The following is a 22,481-nucleotide window of genomic DNA, read 5'->3' as shown; positions in this document are numbered from 1 at the left end:
CTGCTTAAGTCATTCAGTTATACAACAAACGCAGTAGTAAATCGGTGACGAAACTCATGTAGGAATCCGTTTGAATGCTCCAGATAACGCTTCATTGACCTCACGGATTTTCCGAAGAAAGTAACAATTTGAAATATGTTTTGTAATACTTATTTACATACGTAGCGGTGTGTCTGAAAGGTCAGTGTTAATGAAATCTGTGACCATGAAATCTACTGTTTTCACTGTAAGTAAAAACAGTAGATCTTATCAGGAAGCAGATAAGAAAATATCAAATAACGTGCATCACAACAAAAGCCCCGAAAATGAATCATATGGAAACTGCGTCAAATTTAGGGGCTCTGGTCTACGTCCCCAATGTGAATTTAATGAATTATTTCAAACGTGATGGTTTTATTAAAAAGTTACTTTTTTCATTGTATTCACAAAACAATGACAATTGGCAATGGTTTGAGCCAGAACTCATTATAAAGCGGAAAAGTTGAAAGAGCCAACGTCGACTATTTGGAATGAGAATTGAGTAAAAGCAGGTGGCAGAGGTGACACCGTTCGTATGAGCAACAAATGCTTGTTTTGGGTTGGAGCTGAAAAATATTGTCGTGGTTTTTATGGAAATGCATTATGACTGTACTCTGGCTTGGCTTCATAGTTTCCGACTACGAGTGAAATAATAATAAATATCATTTTGAAAAGTTAGAAATGGATGCTGGCACATTCAATCCCATATGCTAGAGACAGAGGAGTTTATTTAATTTATTGCATGGATTAGAGATTTCATTTCAATCTAATGCGGTTGAGTACTTACGTTACATTCTGCGTACAATAAATTAATGGAAGCGTGACGTTGAGCCTTCTTGTTAGTAACTACGGAACAAAGCATTTGGAATATGCGTCTAAAATGGTGTAGTGCGATGTTTTTGGAATAGCTCGTTGTTTCACGTAGGCGAATCTATTATAAATTCTATTGATTACTTTATATAACAGGGAATTTATTGGTAATATGATGCTTTGTACCATTACTCCTCACACTGATCGGGGGATCTTAATCGATTCTTTTACTTGGTTTTGCTGTGTTTTGAGTCTAACGAAGTAATTTTTGTCAAAAATGCCTGAAAAGAGATCGTAGCCTATATACTGCATTATCATACTACTAGGTTTCGAGTGATGGCCTCCACTTCTCGTCATTTCAGTAGTTCATTTGTTTGATCTAAAAGGTTGTGAATATCTTTTAGAATTTACGACCTCCTGCAATATTGACTTGAGATTTGATGTCTTATGAAATTCAAGTTATAATTTCAATTGTTCTGTTGGCCAGATTGTTAGACTTGAAGTAGGGCGTACTAGGAATTCTTGAAATTACAAAAACAGCTTTTGTCTTTACGCAAAAAGCGGGGCTAGAGCTCTGTTAGTTTTTTATCTTTATCTTTAGAGTAAAATACCATCATCTTGTGAAAATAACATTCAAGTGGCTCTGATAGCTTCGTTTAAAAAAATTAACTGAGTCTGAGGCTCATTGTGATTGGTTTCGCCAAAATAATATGAAATGCCTGGTCTGGATCAATCGCAAGGCTTTTAAATCCCCATCCAGCATATCAAGCCACCGTTGTTTCGGTCGGCCTTTTGGTCGTTTACCATCAACTTCGATGTTCACACCAATCTTGCCAAGTGCTTTCTCGTTAGTGTGAATTACGTGACCATACCATCGAAGACGCTCCTCTCGTAGTTTTTCCACGATCGGTGCAACCCTATATCGATCGCGGATATCCTCATTTCGGATGTAATTGAAACGTGTCACGCCACTAGCCCAACGCAACATCTGCGTTTCCATTACCGCAAGACGCCATTCATTGTCTTTTATAGTAGACCAGCAGTCAGAACCATAGACAGCGACAGGCCGGATGACTTTGCTTTAAATTTTAGATTTGAAACGTTCGTTGATATGTCGATCACAAAGAACACCAATTGTGGAACGCCACTTCATCCAGGTTGCGTTAATGCGTGAAGAAATTTCATAACCCAGTTCTCCATTGGCTGATAGCGTTGACCCTAGGTATTTAAATCGCAGAATTCTGGGCAACTCACTGCCGCTGACAGTGATTTTGTCTGTTTCATCGGGATCGGTTGCCAAAAATTCAGTTTTATTTAGATTTAATCTGAGACCATTCATTCCATTTTTGGAAAAGTTGGTGGAAATCATTTTTGCTATTACTAATTAGGAAAACATCATCTGCATGAAACAGCGTATAAGCCGCTGTCCCGTGGGACGGTGTCCATAACAAGAACAAAGAGGAGTGATGAACACCAACAGACACCCAAAGCGGGTTTGATACATCCGCCGCACTTCGAACTTTACTTTTCGGAGCAATTGAACCCAGCGCACGAGTTCTTCTGGTACTAAGTGTTGTCGTAAAGCATACCAGATGAGTTCGTATGGCACACGGTCAAACGTTTTCTCCAGATGCAGAAATGCAATGTAAAGAGGACGATGCTTCTCATGGTGTTTCTTCATGAGTAACCGCGCAGCGTGTATTGCGTCAGTAGTTCCGCAGTTCTTAACAAATCCGGCTTGATTGACGGTTATTTCAACGATTTCGCGAATACGGTTGTCAAAAATGCGTTCAAAAATCTTCATGATATGGGAAAGTAACCGGATCGGACGATAATTTAAACATTCTGTTGGGCTACCTTTCTTTTTCCATATTGGAACAGTGGTACTTTCTTGCCAGTCAGATGGTGTTCTTCATTCCTGAATAACCCGGTTAAAGAATTCACTGAGCAACAGTGTTGGGTCCCAGCTCTTCGCTTTCCAGAGCTCAGATGCGATGTCGTCAGGTCCTGTTGCTTTCCCCGATCGAAGTATCTCGGTTGATGTACCGCTTACTTGACTTGGTGACCCCGATGGTAGCAGAGACCGTTTTGTGGATTGTGTCTTTTATTTGGTTCCACGATTCTTCCACATTCGTAATGGATGGTAATCGCGTAAGTGAGATAATTTTTTCTTCTCACCAAATCGCTACCATTTAATGCGCGGCGAGCCAATGCGTTCCTCACGCTGTTTTATTGGTGGCTTAATTCGCAGGACGGCAACCAATATCATATCAATCATAGGGAACGGCTTTGCAATCAGCGACGGTGGTAAAATATCGGTGTCTTATGACAATATAGTCGATTTGCGTTTTACTGTTCCCACTATAAAATGTAAGAAGATGAGATAATTGTTTGATAAACCATGCATTCATAAGTACAAGGTCATGGTTGTCCGCAAAATCAATAATTTCCGTCATGGCACCTGTTACCGTCTGCCTTTATGCATTTATGCACAAAGAGAGCACTCCCATCTTAGACTGACTATCAGCTAAAACATCCCTTTATTGCATTTAGGACACTAACTCGGGAGCATTTGCCACATTACCTCAGTCCAGGTCTACCTAGTAGCACACATCCCGTGGTTCAAAGCTATGCTACCGTCTCTTTTATCCACTTATTTTTTTTTTTGCCTTAAAAATGGTTTGACTGTAGTGTTCCATTCTGTTTCACGTGTCATTGCTCCGGAGCATGGCCTAAATTATGGTGTCCGGAGAACCTTTGCACCTTCCGCCGACGATGGAACTTTCACTTCCTGCAGAAGAAATTGTGGCGGGCATCATCCACCACATCCGGTGATTGGGCGATCATGATTTTCCTCTTGTCCTTATTAAAAAAGGTAAGATTGGAAATCCGCGTGACTGCTGAGCAGCTAGGTTAAGTAATAGTCGAGCTAGCACATCGCACACCTACTTCTTGGTTCCCTTTTTCGGAATTGCTGTTATGCGCTAAGATTGCATTTTCTCTCTTCACGGGTGACAGCTTTCTTATTTCCCTCTCATTTTCGGCGGTGTATAGACCTCCGTTCTGAAACATGGAAAGGGATCGGATTAACTCCTCCCATGACCACTACTGCTAGCTTCGAAACTGTACGATAGACGGACGAAAACTCGGGACAGCTTCTTTACGTTACAAATCGCAAACATTCTAGCTGAAACCCTGTGTGCGGTGTTCTATCATGGTACCAATATATTTCAATCAATCTGGAACACTGTTCCCAATTCAGAATAATTACATCGATTTTCGCCAGAGAGAGTTCGTGTTTCGTCTGCTGATTTGTCCGCATCATCCCCAATGTGCGCTGAGCTTTTTTGACCGTGCGTGCAGCGACCAGCGCCGCACTATCATCTGCGTATCCAGATACGATTCATCAGACATCTCGACTCGCAGCGAACTATCATATGAGGGATTCCAAGAGCGTGAACCAAGGATATATCAATGAGCCACGCCGATGTGACCCTTATTCTATGCTGTTATCCCGGGTCTTGTAGAGCAGGGTGTTGGAAATAATTTTCCAACCTTCTTGTAGGAGGAAAAAACACCCGCTGCCAAACCTGCGTTGAACGCGTTGAATACCACGTTTGGCTTATACTTGAATAATTTTCAGCAATTCACTGAGAATGCCTTCCGGTCCCGATGTTTTTTTGTTTTTCATGGACCCGACCGCCTCTTCCAATTCCTTTACAGTCAAGACAGGATACTTGTACTTTTCCTTCCTTCCACTACTAGCGCAACCGATGAGTATCGAGTATTTTGGTAATCAACGTATACTCGAGGCCCCATGGGTCCCTATTAATGACATGCTTTTTGCCTGTTGGTGACGGAGTTCCTTCGGTTTCTTGTTTTCTGAGGATCTAAGTGTTATCTCATCTTGGTCTCTTGCGCGCTGTGCAAATCAGTAAAGTTTAACGCAGTTACTTCGTAGACTTGCAATTTCAGCCGTCCATCAATACGCAATTAACTCCCCGTAAGCTGTCGTGAAAGACTCATTGTTGGGTTCACTTACATCCAGATCTAGTGGTGTGTTTATCCTTCTTAAGAGAGTTTCGACAATGTTATCAACATCGATGTTCCACCCGGCAGGTATTTGTTGAATATCAGAACATCTTGAGGAACCGTTTGTCACTTTGGAGGAAATGTACAGATGATAACTAGTCGAAAAATCTTACAGTACCCTCCATCGTTACACTGTTGATACTAATTATGGTATTCTGTAGCATAGGTCACATCGGCGATAGTGAGTTTCCAACTATGGCGTCGGAGTGCTATCGATATTTATGTTGGTCATCTCCAAAATTCCTTCTTTATTCGCAAGGCAGTCCAGATCCCTTATTTTGACGGTGCATATGGGTTTTAGACTGAAAACCATTGCTTCATGCATAGATTGCTCTGCAGAACGTATTCGACCCAAGTTTGATACGAATATTCGTCGGTTTAAGTTCGCCTGGTAGATTTGACGCCCATCTCAACGAATTCTGGTTTGACGATAATGCGAATTTTTCGAAGAAATTCCGGTTTGATAAGTAGGGCCTCTGACGATGATTTGCTTTTTCTATTTTTCTTTGACCCTGATATTGTTGTAGTTGTCCTCAACTTTGTTACAGTAGAGTTACTGCCTTCAATATCCAACGCATTGTTGTTCTTTTTTGCTACATCGGCGGCAGGTCTTCTGTTTTCCCCTGGTCTCTTTATCATTTTATGTTCGGACCAGGAGCCCCCAGCTGGGCACGCGATTGGCTCAACTCCTTTTCAGCGGTCTTCTAGGAGTTTCGCTGGTGTGTGATAAGGTCCAGGAGTTTCTGCATCGCCATTATACCATATTTGACATCCACAGATGTTGCACTGGATGATGGTAGCGGCCTTCATTTTTAGTAAAACCGCTCCGCACTTCTTGAGTAGCCCGTCTTCCCGTGCCCTGATCTTTTGGATGAGGTCAATCCCTTCCGGTGAAATGACTTGTGTGTTTGCCCGGTTAGGTAGTAATTGTCACGCAGGTTGAGGTTTACCATCGATGTCCTTTAAGTCACCAGAACCATTTCCTTTTATGGTGCTACTCTAACCCACTTCTGGGTTAAGACAAATCCTTATAGTAGTTTGTGTGCAGAGCTGGGATCAGGCGCTAGTCTGGAGTCCATCTCAACTAAACCTGCACTGCTAACTTAAGTGTGTCATGGCATGGCCTTTGACATACCCACAGCCCCGCAAAGATTATTATCAGGACGGAGGCAACTGTAACATTAACCTGAGGGACATTTCCACGAAATGCCACTCTGGTGTGGTAAGGTAAGATAATTTCACAGATAACAGCTCAAATCCAACTTATTCTGCGTCGCTGCAACTCATCAGTTAATTGGTGGCTATCCGCGGCTACCAACTGGGAGATGTAAGTCAACTTGGTTCAGAAATAAAGAAGGATCGTTCCCTGTTCAAACCCTGGGGCCAAATGGGCGGCATCTTTATTGGCCCTTAAGTAGCGGACATGGAAACTAGCGTGGAGCTTTAAACGGGACACTGTTTCTTAAATTACCATATGAAAAAATTACCTAAAGTACTTGTTCGACCACCGGTGCCTGATTAAACCTGTTGCAATTGAAAACTTCAAACACACAGGCTTTACGGCAAAGCTGTTTGGTCCTGTAATATACATTCATTGAAGTAAGGCCTACCTCGTCATGTTATGCTGTACATATCCGGTCTTCTTCATCCATTCGACACCTATGACTTGTCCGTGCGCCTTGTTGAAGCTCACTTATCATATCTTGCATATTGCTGGTAAATATGGTACATATAATATATCGTCGTTATGGGCATCGGAATCTTCCATCCTCATAAAAAAGACTGAAAAGTCTTACATAATTTTTTACTAGCTACAGCGGTGTCAATTCAGAGGTAGTAAAAATGTAGTAAATGCCAAAATCCAGTCGTACCGATTGAAAGATTGATCTCTTTTCTTTCAATAAGTCTCCTCTGATCAAAATAAACCGTTCCTTTTCTGGAGTCGTATTTTTCGTTGGATTCTAATCAATGAGTGGTTCATCCATCAAAAAGCTAAGTTGGCAAAAAACTCTTATCATCATTTGCTCGATAACACATATATTTTGCAATAGTAGCTATCGGTTGTTGCAATCGTGTCGTTGATTTAGATATTATTTTTTGCTGATTTACACACATGCTGCACCTAATGTTGGAATTCGTATGTGAGCTTATCTTTGGGAATACACAGATATTCGTAGGCTCAAAAAGAGTTTGAAGGCTACTTTTTAGATATTAGATATTAACGGCCTTTTGAGAATCAGATCCGATACTCTACGGGAGAACTGGGAATCTATAAACTGCACCATAAAAGCTTTAGTCGCAAATTCAGTGAAATTTATGGAATTTGGAACATATTATAATACATAAACAGAAACGACTTCGTGGAAGCCAAACTTGTTTAAAATCGATTTACTATTTGTATAGCAGTCACAAACGTTTAACTTTGAATTGGTTCGACACATCATTCATACAAATTAAATGTCTAACATGTGAAAAGATGCATTTTTCGTCGATCAATTCGGTCGCTTCAGAAATGATGCGCATCGCAATAAAAAATTCGTTTAGGAAAGAGAAGTTTTCATTCTCGATACATTGGTGATTACACGAGCTAACTTGAAACATATACGGTGTGTTCAACAGGGTCGGTTGCTTCATTTCCATATAACAAGAAATTGTCTAAAAGACTGTTCAGTGGATTGTGCTAAAAAAAGATTTATTTTGAATGTCTGTGTGTGACCTATTCACTGCCACTTTCGTCTTCAGATCACAGTGCGTACGAGTGGCAGGCCTGTGCGTCGTTCAAGTTCTTTGTGTCAGGCCAGCGAATTCCGATGATACCACTCAGACAGGTATTAACGAAAGCTTGTAGCGTTTGGATATCACTGAAATTCACTTTCCATGTGCTACTCCCATATAGCAAAACAGAAAGAACAATAGAACAGAACGGTCTCAACTTGATCTTGGGGTTGAGATAACTACATTTCCAGACTTTAGCCGGAGCAGCGAAAGCGGATCTAGTGCTGTTAATGCGTCGGGCAATATCCAGTTCGGTGCAACCGTCGGTAGGAACCGCGCTTCATACAAATTGATCGACGCCTTCAACGCCCTGCCCATTAATGCAGATAGGGAGTGTGCAATGACCCCTCAGATTGAGAACCTTGGTTTTGTTGGTGTTTATCGTCAGACCAACTCTACTTCCCTCTCATTCTAAATCCAGAACCATTTGGCCAAGGTCCATGACCCGGTGGAAGAGTGTGCATTTGTCATCAGCGTGGACGAGGTGTTTGAGGAAAGATGTCATTCCCCATTGAACCGACAGGGCAGCATGAAGAACGCCACCGATAAGAAGAAATAATATCGATGACAATATACTTTTGATTTGTTTTATATTCCTTAAAATATATTTCGTTCAGACGTTTCGATTAAAGAGAAAAGAAATGTGCATATTCTGCTTAACGAAATTAAATAACTTAATACGAGAATTTCCAAAGCATGAAACTATTATTCCTCTTTACGACCCTTTCTCCGTTGACGGCAGATTGTTTTTTTCTGTCCAGTAGCTCCGCCAGCCTCGCGACTGCCAACAAGTAGGCTGGCCACCCAGGCAGGTTATTTTCCGGTCGTGGTGAGTTGCGCTACTTTGGTGCGGAGCTCGGATGAATCTCGCCAAGCGACTCCACACTACATCATCTCCACAGCAGGATGCGACCTTGGCGGACTCCGTTTTGGACCTCGAAACCCTCTGAGATTCTACCCCGGTGCGCGTGATATTTTACGACACCACATGTAAGATTCCCAAGATTTCCGTACGAATGGAAGCAGCAGATCTGCAGTAACTGCAGGTGCAGTGATAAATAACTCTGCGGCTTTGCTCCGTTTCAGTTCATTGATGGCTGAAATGATTTCTTTTCGCTTGGAGGAATAGTCCATATCCGCATGCTGCAGGGACATCCACAAGAAAGGGAGCTTCACCGGATGTGATATGGTTAAGAACCATGACGAAATGTTCTTTCCACCTCTTCAGTTGTTCATCATCGTGAATGAGAAGTCGATCGTTGACGTTTTTCACAGGACCGTCGAAATATTTGCGACCACATGCAAGCTGTTTCGTGATGCGGTGTACATTTCTGAAATCATTGCGTTCTTCGCCATCTTCCACTTCCTTGACCAGTGCAATAGCAAATCCTCTCTTGTCACGGTGTTCACTACGCTAAACTTCTTGGGATTTCGCTCGGCACCGGAGCTCGAGCGCGTCGCGCCCGCCATCACTCGCAACGGTCAATAGAGCCTTCAATTGATCCGTTTCCGTGATTCCGCAGTCAGCCAGATCCTATGACTCCCCTTCGGACGACGCCGATGCCCTCTGTAGCATCCGAGAAAAGAGCATTTTTGATGGCAACTCAATGCTCATCGATATTGTCAGACGTGTTACTCAGTATGTCTGCCGTCCGATCAGCAAGATAGCTCTCCCAAAGTCGAGTGACAGTTAAATTATACAAACGGTGGATGTCGAACTTAGCGTGTCGCAGTTCCCCAAATCTGCAAAACGCGCAAGCGAAAATACGCGATCATCGGATGGTCAGCACCTCTGTTGTTACACACATCCAGGAGATAACCCCTAAATATATTGCTGATCGCGAAGTAGTCGACCTGATTGCTCGTACGGTGTCGGTCAGTGGAAAGCTCAACTGATCTTATGGCAGGCTCTGTGTTCGGATAATGTGCCACCAATAACGATCCGGTGGAAGTTGCAGAAATCCACGAACCTCCCATCATTAACGTTACGGTCTTCAAGGCCATGTTTCCCCATCACATGTCCAAGCATCTCAGAGTCCATGTTGGCATTCAGATCGCCCATCACAATCACAATATCAACTTTAGGTAGCCTTCCCTTAACTGCGTTTAATTGTTCGTAGAAAGCATCTTTCTCCACTACATCAGAAGTCTTTGTTGGTGCGTAGCACTGTACAATTGGGATGCTCCTTAACCTGGATCTTGCAGTTAAAGTCTGCCCGAAACCGGCTTCCATGTAAAGAGACCGCTGCTGTGGTAGCCGTCAGAAACAGCCCTACACCGGATTTATGTCTGCTACCACTCGGCTTTTCAGAGTGCAAAATTACCTTGACAAAGGTGTCGCAAGAGGGAGAGAAGTGCCCTCCAGAGTCCAACTACCTTACTTCGCTTAGGGTCTGAATGTCCAGTTTATATCGTTGGAATTTCTGCTCAAGTTGGAAAAAGCGACATTCTAAGAACCCTTGCTACCGTCATGGAAGAGCGTGCACGCATTCCAGAAACCAATCATAGTCCATTTTCGATAGCCAAACGTCGAACCTCTCTCTATCCTAGTTGTTGTTGACATTTTGGTAGCATTAAAATTTCTGAATTTCCATGTTTCCATTCTTTTTAATCGCCTGTTATGACAAGCAGGGAAGAGTTTGATTGTATTCTTAAGCCCCAACTCACAGGGCATTACCCTAACCTAATATCATCAACATCAAATATTAACATTCATTCGTACTACTCAGAGCGATGATGTTATGTAGTCTGATATGATGTTACAAAACATTACCTATCACAGAAGTATATCACTTCGGCAATGTGGTGTTGATGTAATGTTTGGATGGTGCGCAGTGGTGGTGATGTGATATTACACTTTAAAATTATATCACTTTTTGTGGTATTAAGTACATCACAAACTCATCTCTAATCACCAAATATTCAGTATAGTCGAGAGGAAGCAATTTCTAAATGCGTTTAATTTTTCAAGGTCAACTTGACTCGAAGTTTCCGCTTAATGTAGGCCCCGACATTTTCAATCGGATTACTGGCGATTGTGCAGGCCAATCCATCGTGACGATGCTGTCTGCAAAGCCGGCTGCCATGGTTGGGGTCATTGTCATCCTGAGAGATACAGTCCTCGTTTTTTAACAGTTTTAAAATATTTTAATTAGATGTTTTCATTTTAATACTCCATTTGACCATATTCTGGTGAATGGGGAGCCTTCCTTAAACTTAAAGCAAAATCATGCCATCATGAGATAAAGGGATTCTCAGACGGCACTCCGAATTTCATGATAATAGGTTCGTTTAGCCGCTTAGAGGTAAATTAGTTGTGATTGTTCTCTGCAAAAACCAGTATATGTACGAGGGAGCTAACAAAAGTTCGGTAAATTTTTATAAAAAATGAGCGAATGGTAATTTTTGTCCATTATTAATCCTTATCAGTTACTGCTTTTTCTACGTAATTTCCGTCGATTTCATTGTATTTCATTCCTTGAAGCTTCTGAATTTCGACTTTGGTTGCATTTATAATCTCCTCATTCGAAGTAAAGACGCTTCCTGTCAATTTTCTTTTTATTTTTCGAAATAACCTTGCTAGATCAGAGGAGTATGGAGCTGGATGAATTTCTTCGATGCTTGAGAGCGTAGTAAAATTATCGGTTTTTTTGTCAGCAGGTATATAAAATAGGGTCGAAGTTTTTTTCTGTTTCCCTACAAACAAATTTTTGAAAACTTGTGGTAAGCACGTTTCTGTATACCACTTCGCTTTGCTATTTGACCAGGTTGCAGAAGTATAGCAGCTACTGTGGTGAATAATCACCATCACTTCTTTTGTTGACTTTTTTTTTGCCTTGCTTTCATGGGCGGATTGGCTCCTTCTGGACTCCACACCGTGGACTACTGTTTGTTTTCCGGACCATATCAATTTTGTCGAAGATGCTAGACTGGCCGTTTTTAGATGACGGAAGGAAATATTTAACGGAATAAACGCGCGAGAAGAATTTTTCGTGTATCCCTGATGATGATCAAGTATTCTTGACACAGTCATATCATTCAAGCTCAGTTCATTGGTAACCATTGCTTGGGTTAATCTGAAAACTTCAGCATTCAGGGTTGTCGTCGAATTTTTCGCAAAAACTCGCGAATGAAGAGGCCCATGTGGCAAAATGCGTTGCCGTGTTGTCCACAATTCTGGCCTCTTCCGACGAATCTTTTGGCGTTAAGTTCTCAGGGTTTAGAGGTATAACAGGATAACGATTGATTGTCTTACTTTGTGGGAGGAATTCATGGTGGATGACACCTTTCGCATCGAAGAAAATAGTGAGCATCACTTTAACGGTTGATATCACTTGGCAAGCTTTTTTGGTCTTGGTGACTTCCACTGGGATGACTGCATCTTGGTTTCCACGTTGCAGCCATAAACCCAAGACTCGTCACATGTATTGATGGTTTTCAATAAGTTTCCATTAGCATTAGCCACCTCCAAGAGTTCCTGAGAAACCTCCAGGCGATGCACTTTTTGATCCTCTGTCATCAGTCGTGGAATGAAATTGGATGAAATCCTTCTCATCTCCAATTTTTGTGTCAAAATGTCCTGACATGCCCCAAATGAGATGTTGCACTCCTCTGTCTTCTCTCGAATCGTCTAACGACGATTGGAACCCACAAGGGCATTCACTTTTGCGACATGAATGTCGTCAATTGAGGTTGAAGGCCTTCCTGAACGAGGCTAATCTTCCGTTGATGTTCTCCCTTGCTTGAATCGTTTAAACCACTCGTGACACCGTAAACGACTCAACACTTCAATCACCAAAGATTTGCTGCTCCTTTGAGCGCTTTGATCCCTCACGGGTCATTAATACAAAATTAACGTGTCTATACCGATGCGTGGGTCCGCACCGGATTTAAAAGTAGACACAAGCAAAGAACTTCGCAATGGCCTAACGATAAAAACCAGAACGCGAGCTAAAACTGGAAAATACAAAAAGAAGGCTCGACCGCGCGTGGAGTCGTAAGTTTCCGGACCCGAGTGCCGCGATTGAGAGGGAAGATCCACTACGGATCACAGTCCCGATCATGGTTCCTTCTGCCTCAGATAGTTAATGAGGCGCGCGGTCGAGCGCCCCACGCTGGGCTCCATTTGCAATGAACCTAGGGGAAATAAGAGGATCAGACGATCATCCTAAGTGGCCGAAAACGACCTAGAGGGAAGAACTATCCCAGAAACCTGAAAAGTTGGCGAAATTGACCGCTCAAAGGACCTCCCCCCATATTCTCGAGCCTTTGATGGAACTTCAGTCTTTTGCGGGCGGACTTTCACGGTCAATTTCGCCAACTTTTTAGGTTTCTGGGAAAGCTCTTCCATCTAGGTCGTTTTCAGCCACTTAGAATGATTGTCTGATCCTCTTAGTTTCCCTAGGTTCATTACACAATATGAATAAGAAGCAATGTCGGTGAGAGAATCGATCTTCCAAGAACTACAATTTGGATCTCAAGATTTTATCCTTTTGCCTAGAACATTCCATGGTCGCTGATTGTAAGGGTGACCTCGTTCAGGACATGAAACAGTGCTTTTTAACAATTGATTTATTAAAAATATACAGGCACAATGGTTTTAGTTTATTTTAACACATAACTACAAATCTAAAGAATTACAAAACAGAAAAAAGTTTCCTTTTTGGAATTTTGAGCAGAAATATCTGCCATATAAAGAAATACTTTCAGTTAAATAACTCTGATTGGCAACCTCAAGATAGATGGCTGGACTTCAAAAAATTAGATTGATTTTCATTCAGTTGCTCTTCACCTTAACCCCATGACCTTTCTGTTTTAACATCACCGCAAATTTTATGAAACTGATAACTAACTTATTGTTGTGCACATTTCTATTTTTACTGATGAGTTATTCTTTTATTTTTTTCAGGTACGCAACGTTACTCACTAAATTTTATCATAATCGCTTCGTTTAATGTGGTATGTACCGTACTTTATTTTTCGGCGGCGTAATACTGTTTTTCAATTTTCTAATAACTTTCTCCATTTATAGACCTTACACAATCAGAAATCGCACGTAGTCATGGTATGACTATTCCCCTTCGAAATTATCTGTAGATGGTCCATATTTTTATAAAAAGATTCTGGTTCTATACAAAAAGTGGTAGTCTTGATGTATTGTTTGTGCTGCTAGAACCACTAATGGAACCTGCTTTCTAATTAATTCCCAGAACTTCCCCTGCCCTGGCTTACTTTAGATTGTTCCAAATGACTGGTTGGAAACACATAATCGGATTGTTATTACACAATTGCCCAGATATGGTTTAAGCTCGCAGTTGTCTGCTTATTTTACACTTTCTACAGAGCTTGGAATTGTTTGTTAAATTGAAGAACATATGACTGGCAAGTCAATATCCGAGGTAGGTTTGCAAACAAAAGTGAAAAGTGCTGACTCAAATTTCACAGAATCGAAAGGAACTTATTATTGCCGGAACATTAGGTGGTTCGCCTATATTCAAGCTGAATTCCAAATAATAAAGGTGTGACACACAATGAACTGGGGAATGTTCATGAATTATCATACGAGGGTAATATGTTGTTTGTTGCCTGGTTGTGTACGCATGAGTGGATTTATGTGTATCATGTTGATTTGGTCAGAAGATATTTGTGGTTGGTCAATGGAAGATATTAGTTCTTTAACTTTCTCATAAGCACTGTCAGATGAAACTCGTCTAGAGTGTCCTACCTTCCTTATGTGGTCCTGTGACAGCGATAAAGATTTAACTTCTGTCACTATTTGCGACAGGGGAATATCATTAGACATAATAATATTTCGTACAATTTCCTTTGGCTTGCATAACGACTAAATAACTGTGATGCATGATCTCTACAAAATATTTTACAATGCTATGTAGCAAAGTGTTCCACTTTGACATGCTTAGTGTTAAATTTTCAATCCGTTTAACATAACAGTTTCCTGATTGTCATCATATCTGGCCTTGGCCTGCCTTAGTAAGCAACTCGAATTTTTTTTTTTGGTAAGAACCCAGTTCCCCGAGAAATACATGAGGACTGGTAAGATCATTGTCTTGTAGAAGGAGAAATTATCAACGGTCTCAAAGTTGTAGCCTCCTATCTTTATTGTTCTTATTTGACCGGTTTTATTTACTGTTGTGGTTTCTTTCATTTTTGATGCGGATGTTGCCACGATATATTTCGTCTTTTCTTTTGTGCACCCTTTTTTTTTTGTGCACCCTAAGATTTTCCACCGATGCCACCTGCTCAATCTAGATGAAGGCAGTTTTTTAATTTGGGATTGTTCTTCCCATTATGGGTGTAGTTGGGTGGGCTTGAAGAGTTGTGTCTCTCGCACTTACGTCAGCACCATGGATTACTTCTTCCAGGGTCAGGTTAAAAAGATGCACGATAAGGCAGCTCCTTGTCTTGGTGTTGAATAGTCTCGAGAGTGATCTTGCTGTTTTTATCTGGCACATTGGTCAGTCTTAGCCTAGTCAGGATACTGAATTCTCTCGTGGCTGAAAAAAAATGGTGGAAGTGATGGCCAAATCCCACCAGTTTTTCCATCACTTGCCACAGAGAAAATCTGATCTGTTCGCCCAGAAACATGGGGTCATCTGGGCCTAGCAATATAGCGGAGAGTATCTTATAGATGGTCCTCGGTAACGTGATATATCCATAAGTGCTCCACTTTTTATGTATGGGCCAGATCATACCAATCGTCAATATCAGTCAAGCCGTTCATCAATGCTTGGGGTAGTTGGTCGCGTCCATACTTAACAATTCGGCTATAATTCCATCAATTTATGGTTTTTAAGCCGCCAAACCCGTCGAAAATTAAAATTCCCGAAAAAGTTGACTGACGGTTTCGTCCAAGGCAGAGGCAACTTATCAGACGCTGCCTCACCTCTGCCTTGGGAGCAGCGTAACCGAAAGTAGCGGCCGGTGATAATCGTTCCATTTATATATTATATAATCACAAACACGACATGAGTGCGAATTATATTGAAGTGAAATCCGTCGTAAGTTCAGACCTAAACCAAGCCGCAGTGATTTTTTAAGGTTTTGTTTGCAAAGGAATGTAAAAATTTTTTTCACCAATTATACTCATGTGGGATGTCAAATGAAAGGTCTCGATTAGCACTTTTCGAAGTCGGTCTTAGTTTTGAGATTTGATAGAAAGGCGGGGAGTGGGAGGGGTCGAAAGTGATGATTTCTTTAACGGACCCATTCTTAGAAACTACCCAACCGAAAAATCTGAAAAAAATCATGAAGCTATCTTTATATGGCTTCTAGGCTCCGAAATACCTCCCATATCGATATCCCTTCAAATAAAATTAATAATAGTATATTACTATAATTTTTAGTAATCGGCTGCAAAACCACATACTATTCATTCATTCATTCATTCATCCTATTACCACAGTAGCAATAATGTAGGCTATAACATGGAGCATGATCGTACCAAGTTTGGTGGAAGTCGCACTATTACTAACAAAGTTAAAATAGGTCGAAGTTGTCATTTCTTTACAAATTCAAGACTATGAATGTCCATATCACCCGAGAGTAAATAATAATAATAATCGTTGGCGCAACAATCCATTGGATCAGAGCCTTGAAGTGTGTTAGAGCACTTCATTCAAGACGGTAACGGTACACTACAGTACACTGTAGGAGGCAATATAGTCAGCATATATTACATGTTACGTACTACTGGGGCAAACGCATACTCAAATATCTTTATATAAGAAATACACAAAACCTTTCACACCTGAAGCGTCCAACTTCCGATTTCTCGATTTGTTTAATTTCTGCACTCAATCGATTCCATGATTCCATGTAATACTTGCTATCGACGGATCTAGCCTTCGGATGATATTCGATGAATAAAATACTATGCGATTCCTAAAATAAGCAAAATACGGATGCCATCACGTTACCAGCTGTTTTTGTGTGTTTTGGCCGCTTTGGACGGCTTTCAGTGGGCGACGATCATTTTGATTATGATGTGTTGTGAGGGATCCATGTTTTATTCATTATCGCACACCGACGTGACAAATACTTCTTATCTGGCTTGAACAGCTCTAAACAATGCTCTGAATCATTAACGCTTTGTTGTTTTTGATCATTTATGATTGTCTTGCACTTCGAAAACAATTTACGCCTGCTCAAATGTTCGAGAGAGAGAGTGTTGAAAAGCATTGGTTCCGTCGGTGTGTAATGCTTGCTTGAACCCTAGATTTCCTGTGATTCAACAAAATTTACACTATGTCCATTTTAGTGGAGCCACGGAATTTTAATTGAAATTGTCCCGAGATAACGTCAGAATCTGATTTTCAATACACTCTTTGGGCCGACGACCTCATGCCATTGGTACTCCGCCTAGCATAGCCCGTCAAAGACCTTCAGACCTTGTTTCCGCAGTCCAGATCCATGATAATTTTGCTAGGTTTCGCACGCGTGCTACCTCATTCTTGCACCACGAAGTTTACGGGCACCCTTTCGAACGATTTTGGTATTTCCAAGAACTCGTTCATGCCCTTGATTTCATTGAGGTAGGTCGTAGTGATGTATAGTAGATGAATCTGCATGTCACATTCAGCCGAAAACGCAATTTATGAGGTCAATAAAGTCCTTTCGCTACCAGTCGTGCTTTTCGGCGTTCAATAGTTCCGTCTGATTTGAATTTGTTTCTGAAGCCAGTTTTGCATGCAATAATCCTTGCGTTTTCGAGGAGCTCGAAAATTTTCCAAGTGTAATTGATGATGAAGCCTCGAAATTCTACTTGAATCGCATCCTCCTCTTCATCAGCGTCGGGACTTTAAACAGCTTGGCAGAAGAATGTCTCGAATAAACATGACGTTATTTGAGAATTGCTTATCCTTCGTTGAGTTTTTCAACATTGTTTTCTCCACTGCATGCTTTGTAAACTATTTTTGTTTTGTTGTAGATTTTGGCGGACTCCCTTCCCTGTACATTCTTTTCGTAGATGACCCAGTGCTTGTATAAGTGGCACATTATGTTGGTCCACAATAGTCTCCTCATCTTCTTCAATAGCATTTCCTAGTCTCATTGACGATCAATTTTCGGAGTTTCCTCATGCCTACGGCGTTAGATTAGTTCGATATCATCTCTATTCTAGACTGCTGCACGGATGCTGTTCGTGAGAAAAGAACCTTTTCTGTTCTGAGTGTTTTTGTCAAAAATGTCCTCGGAAACATCTCCGTTGTCCTAAAAATTTTTCAAGAATTTTACGTTCCTAGAAACGATGATGCTCTTTGCTTTGGGCAGCGGAATTCGGGATGCGTATGAGAAGTGCCATTCCCAAGGCTTGCAGTTACGCTTTGGTTTCTAACGTAGTTTGTGGTTATGATTGTTCCGCCTAGTAAAAAGCTGGTAGTCCCGACTATGTGAGCTTGTATTGAGCTACTTTGAACTGGGTCCTATTGTATAAACCCAATGAATTTCGTATTCTCACCTTTCACCACCTGCTGCGATCGGTTAACTGAGTGGTTAGAGCACAGGCTGACATACGGAAGGTCGCGGTTCAAATCTCCCTGGTGGCAGTGGAATTTTTATTATTATTATTATTTTTAGTAAAAAGCGCCTGGTGTTCCTTGCCGACGGCTTTGATGAATGACGTTCTTCAGCTTGATCTTTTTCCTTCCTTCGTCGTTAACTAATAAGTAATACCTTAAGTAAGGAAGTAAGTAATACCTTACCTTTGAAATTGCATGAAAAACTATTTCTTATTCGTAAAAATGCAATGTGCATTCGACCGCTCCATGTTATATGTTGTCGGTGCTTTCCACCAATCCATCGTGTCCTCCCCGAAGACCCGACGACTCAGATGTTTCAGTTTATGGGAATGAGCATCGCTTTCTTCAAGTATCTTAGCCTTGGTCGATTGGACATTAAATAATGCATCATGGGATTCTCATCGAAGCTGCGAGCGAGACTACAATTGCTAAAGAATCTCCGTCTATGTTGACCTCCATGGATTTGCTTATCCACGAGGTCAAATAATTCGCAAGGATGAACCCTAACAGTACGACCCTTGGCTATGTTGTATTGGATTAGTTTTGTGTCATCTATTTAAGCTCGTCGGCATTTCTCATTTACGAATGCTCTCGCGTGCCGGAGCCGTGATGTGATCAGGCCAAAAAGTTCAAAAGCTAGCGCGCAATAATGAATCGGTTTCCGTTATTTACCTCATTTTTACTGAGCCCATATCCTGCTAACACGAACAAAAGACGATAGGTGGGGGAAAAAAATTCAATATCACTTGCGTGATGGAATGAATGAGACATAGTAGTGTATCTAAGTGAGTTCGGTCGTGTCCATTTTTATGTATATTTGATTTTTAATAAAAATAAAAAAATAGCTAAGAATTTGAATTAAAGTGACGCAAAAAAGAAGATCTCGTTTTACCAGGTTTAAATTTTGGTTGTCATGGATGTTTATTTTCGCCGTTGTAGGTATCTTATTGCTATATTATTAGCGGTAATAAGACTGAAGCACACGCAATAAGAATCAAGGGAGCAGTTCAACAGACTCGCTTTTTCAGCTCTAACTTATATGAAATAGGGCAAGCAATATTGTTTAGAGCCGCAAAATGGTTTTGCTCCTAGGCTCCAGATTTCTATAGGCCATTCTTATCTTATCCAGTGCGAACTCGTGCCTGACTGTCATATTCGCAAAAGAAATAGAGAGAATTTCGTGAATTTACAATATTTCCTTGTGGTCAGAGAATTTGATCTATTTTAAAATAAGTAGGTAGGTTTTGATGAACAGGAAGGCAAACAGGCAAAAATGCGGATATATTCTCATTATTGAATAGAATTGTTTGAAACACCTCTTGGATGAATTTATTGAACGGTGTCTATTTTGTAATTTTTCCACGATCGGCTGTGATTATGGCGTGTTACGCCACTGATCCAAAGCTTTGTCTCCATTACTATGAGCCGAACTTCATTGTCTTTCATAGTCGGCCAACACATCAGAACCATAGAGGGCGTCAGGACGAACGACACTGCAGTAAATTTTGGACGTTCGTTGATGCTCATAAAGAACGTCAGTTGTGGAACGCCGCTTCATCCAAGTTACGCTAATGCGAGAAGCAATTTCATAATGCAGTTCTCCATTGGCATTAGCATTGATCCGAGATATTTAAATCGCTCAGTTCTGGCCAGATCACTGTCACTGACAGTGTTTCATTGGGATCGGTTGTCGAAATTCCGTTTTATTCAGATTCAGTCTGAGACCACGTTGGATAAGCCAATCGTTCCAATTTTTAACAAATTGCTCAAGGTTAACTTTGCTATGAGGCGGTAGGAAAACATCATCTGGGGACAGTAGTTTCTTTGGCCCTGGACGTAAGATGTCCCGTATGATAGTGTTCATAAAAAGAACAAGGAAGATAAACACCAAGAGCCATAAAGCCGTTTTGATATACCTACCACACTTCAAAAGTTACTCTTTGGATCGTGGTAGAGCAATTTAACCCAGCCATTTACCCTGACAGTTTGGGAAGAAATTAACTTTCTTGGTTTTTTAATTGCATCTTCGATCATTTGAACAAATGTTCATAAAGCAAACAGAGGGCTAGGAAGGACGACTAGAATGACACAGAGATAATGAGAGGAAGCTCCATGACTATTCCATCAACCACGACTTGTCATTTTATTGTTCACAAATCACCCTGAGAACTGTGAAACAGAAACGTATATGGTACTTTGGTCCCGCTATTTCGGCCCGCAAATCGATCTGACAACGCGGTTATGGACAGAACATCGAAGGCGTAGAGAAATTTATATATCTAAGTAGCTTTTTTTCTACTGATGGTGAAAACGAATTTAATGGCGCTCGACGCATTAACAGACCTACTCGTAAATTCATCTTTGCTGTTTTGTTCAAAATCTAAAAATAAACTATGTTTTCTTTGTGATAGTTATAACCACTTTTATGCTGTATGTGTTGTTTTCTGGCGTGAAGCAAAAACAGATGGAAGACTTCGTAGGCATTTGGGATGGTTGCCAATGGACGTGTTGATCAGCAGGTGGAATTCAGGTGAATAAGTTGCACATTAAGATAGGGCGATAACGCTATTACGGGTTGTGTCATGTAGTCGAACTTACCATCCCACGATGGCCAACGAGTTGGTTGCCTTAGAACTATGTGATGTAGAATAGTCGAGGAGAAGTGCAAGCTTCTTGGAAAAACGTGGAGGTAGTTGAAGCACATTACTAGGAAGAGAAGGCGAGGCGCGTGGGTGTAGTTGATGCGTTATCGCTCACAAGAGTTTATAGCAATCTATATTTTTCTTGATCAGGATTGTACGCAATACCCAACTATTTTGCTCTTGGGAGGTGGATTTTGCTTCATGGTACTCGATCTCGAGTTAAGACCTTGAAGAACATTGCTGTCCGCACCCCTCCTCCGCGAATATTTCTGTGGACGCAAACAACGTTACGATATGTAAAATAGTAACGTGGCTCCAAGCAAGAATCGAACCTCCTAAATAGACCAACATGGTTTTGTAGATAACAAATTGTGGAGTTGAGTTGATGATAATAAGAGCTTCGGATTTATATGTTGATGAATGCGGTGCATGCTATTCATTTGACCAAATTTACTAGAACAGGCCAGGCTTTTCTCGAAAATCTGGCTTTGAGATAATCTACATAATGATTTTTTTTCTAAAACCTCACCTATGATTGTTAACGGCTGATACGAAAGTTATCACTGAAATCAAGCTTTCCATTTTGTCCTGTACGTAAAAACGTCTCGAAATCTGACTAGGCACTTCCTGTAGAATTCAATGGGCCTACTCCATGGTTTTCAATATTTTTTTAGAGTTGCAAATCATGTCCACTAACACATTTGATTGCTATTGATTTTTCGTTGTTGATTGTGAATCTGGCCACACAAAAACCTTGTTCCAATTTCATCCGAGTTTAACCTGAAGGATATCATCATTATATTGTTTTCCCACATATGCATGCCGACATACCATATATGGTCGACAATGTTTCATAATGCATGGGATGCAGATGACTATGGAATAAATGGAACAAAATGTACATAGAAGAACAATGTAAATGAAGCGAGTATTAACTGAAGCTTCCTTCGGAAGAAACGGGGGCTGGATAAGTAACTGGATATGCAACTGTATGTAAAAAATATTCACACTACATACAGTGTCCTATATGTACGGTGCTTTTGTTCTGAACCGTTGGCACCGTGCCACAGGACGTCTTCAAATATATTGACAAGGTCGTCATATTATTTTACAAAGTAGTTTTATCTTTTTGAGGAGCTAAGTATGCAGAAAATCTATATGATATGTATGAACTTAATCAAGAAACGTTGATAAGCACGGAGGTTCGGTGGGGCTCGATAAACAAGGCTTCAACCATGTTGAAGTTTTTGTGTTTTAAGAAACACAACCTATTAAAATAGATTAACTTTCCGGGAACAGCTGAATCCATCCTTACAAAATTTAAGTGAAATGGAAAGCTTTTGCAATGGTTGCAGTTAGTTTAATGGAGGCAAGCAGCGGAAAAACCAGTCCGAGTCATGATCATCACCTTCTCTGCGAGTAAGATGTTGTCAAAAATGCTATCAAGATTTCTTCTAAAAAGTTACTATCCTGGATTGCTTTCTAGAGTACACCGATATTTTCCATCTCCAGAAAATTGAATGTGGGCCGATGTAGTTCATGGTCAAGCATTTTGAGAGCCCTCACGAAACACCGATGGTTTCGCATACTTTGCAGGTTCGTTGAACTT

The 22,481-nt window shown here is 41.0% G+C and overlaps 2 protein-coding genes across 4 annotated transcripts in view; both read left to right on the top strand.

Moving 5' to 3' along the window:
- The window catches only part of LOC119647872 (disco-interacting protein 2), a 262,686-nt gene that overhangs the window by 38,362 nt on the left and 201,843 nt on the right, over positions 1–22,481 (top strand). The window lies entirely within an intron of this gene.
- Positions 7,556–8,119, top strand: LOC119647876. The gene is made up of 2 exons (XM_038049162.1): positions 7,556–7,748; positions 7,817–8,119. Exons 1-2 carry the CDS (start codon positions 7,731–7,733, stop codon positions 8,108–8,110), a joined length of 312 nt encoding a protein of 103 aa, XP_037905090.1. The 5' UTR covers positions 7,556–7,730; the 3' UTR covers positions 8,111–8,119.

This window comes from Hermetia illucens, chromosome 2, assembly GCF_905115235.1.
Source record: "Hermetia illucens chromosome 2, iHerIll2.2.curated.20191125, whole genome shotgun sequence".
Taxonomy (NCBI): Eukaryota; Metazoa; Arthropoda; class Insecta; order Diptera; family Stratiomyidae; genus Hermetia; species Hermetia illucens.
Note: the sequence above shows the minus strand (reverse complement) of the source record. Positions and strands in the feature narration are given on the sequence as shown.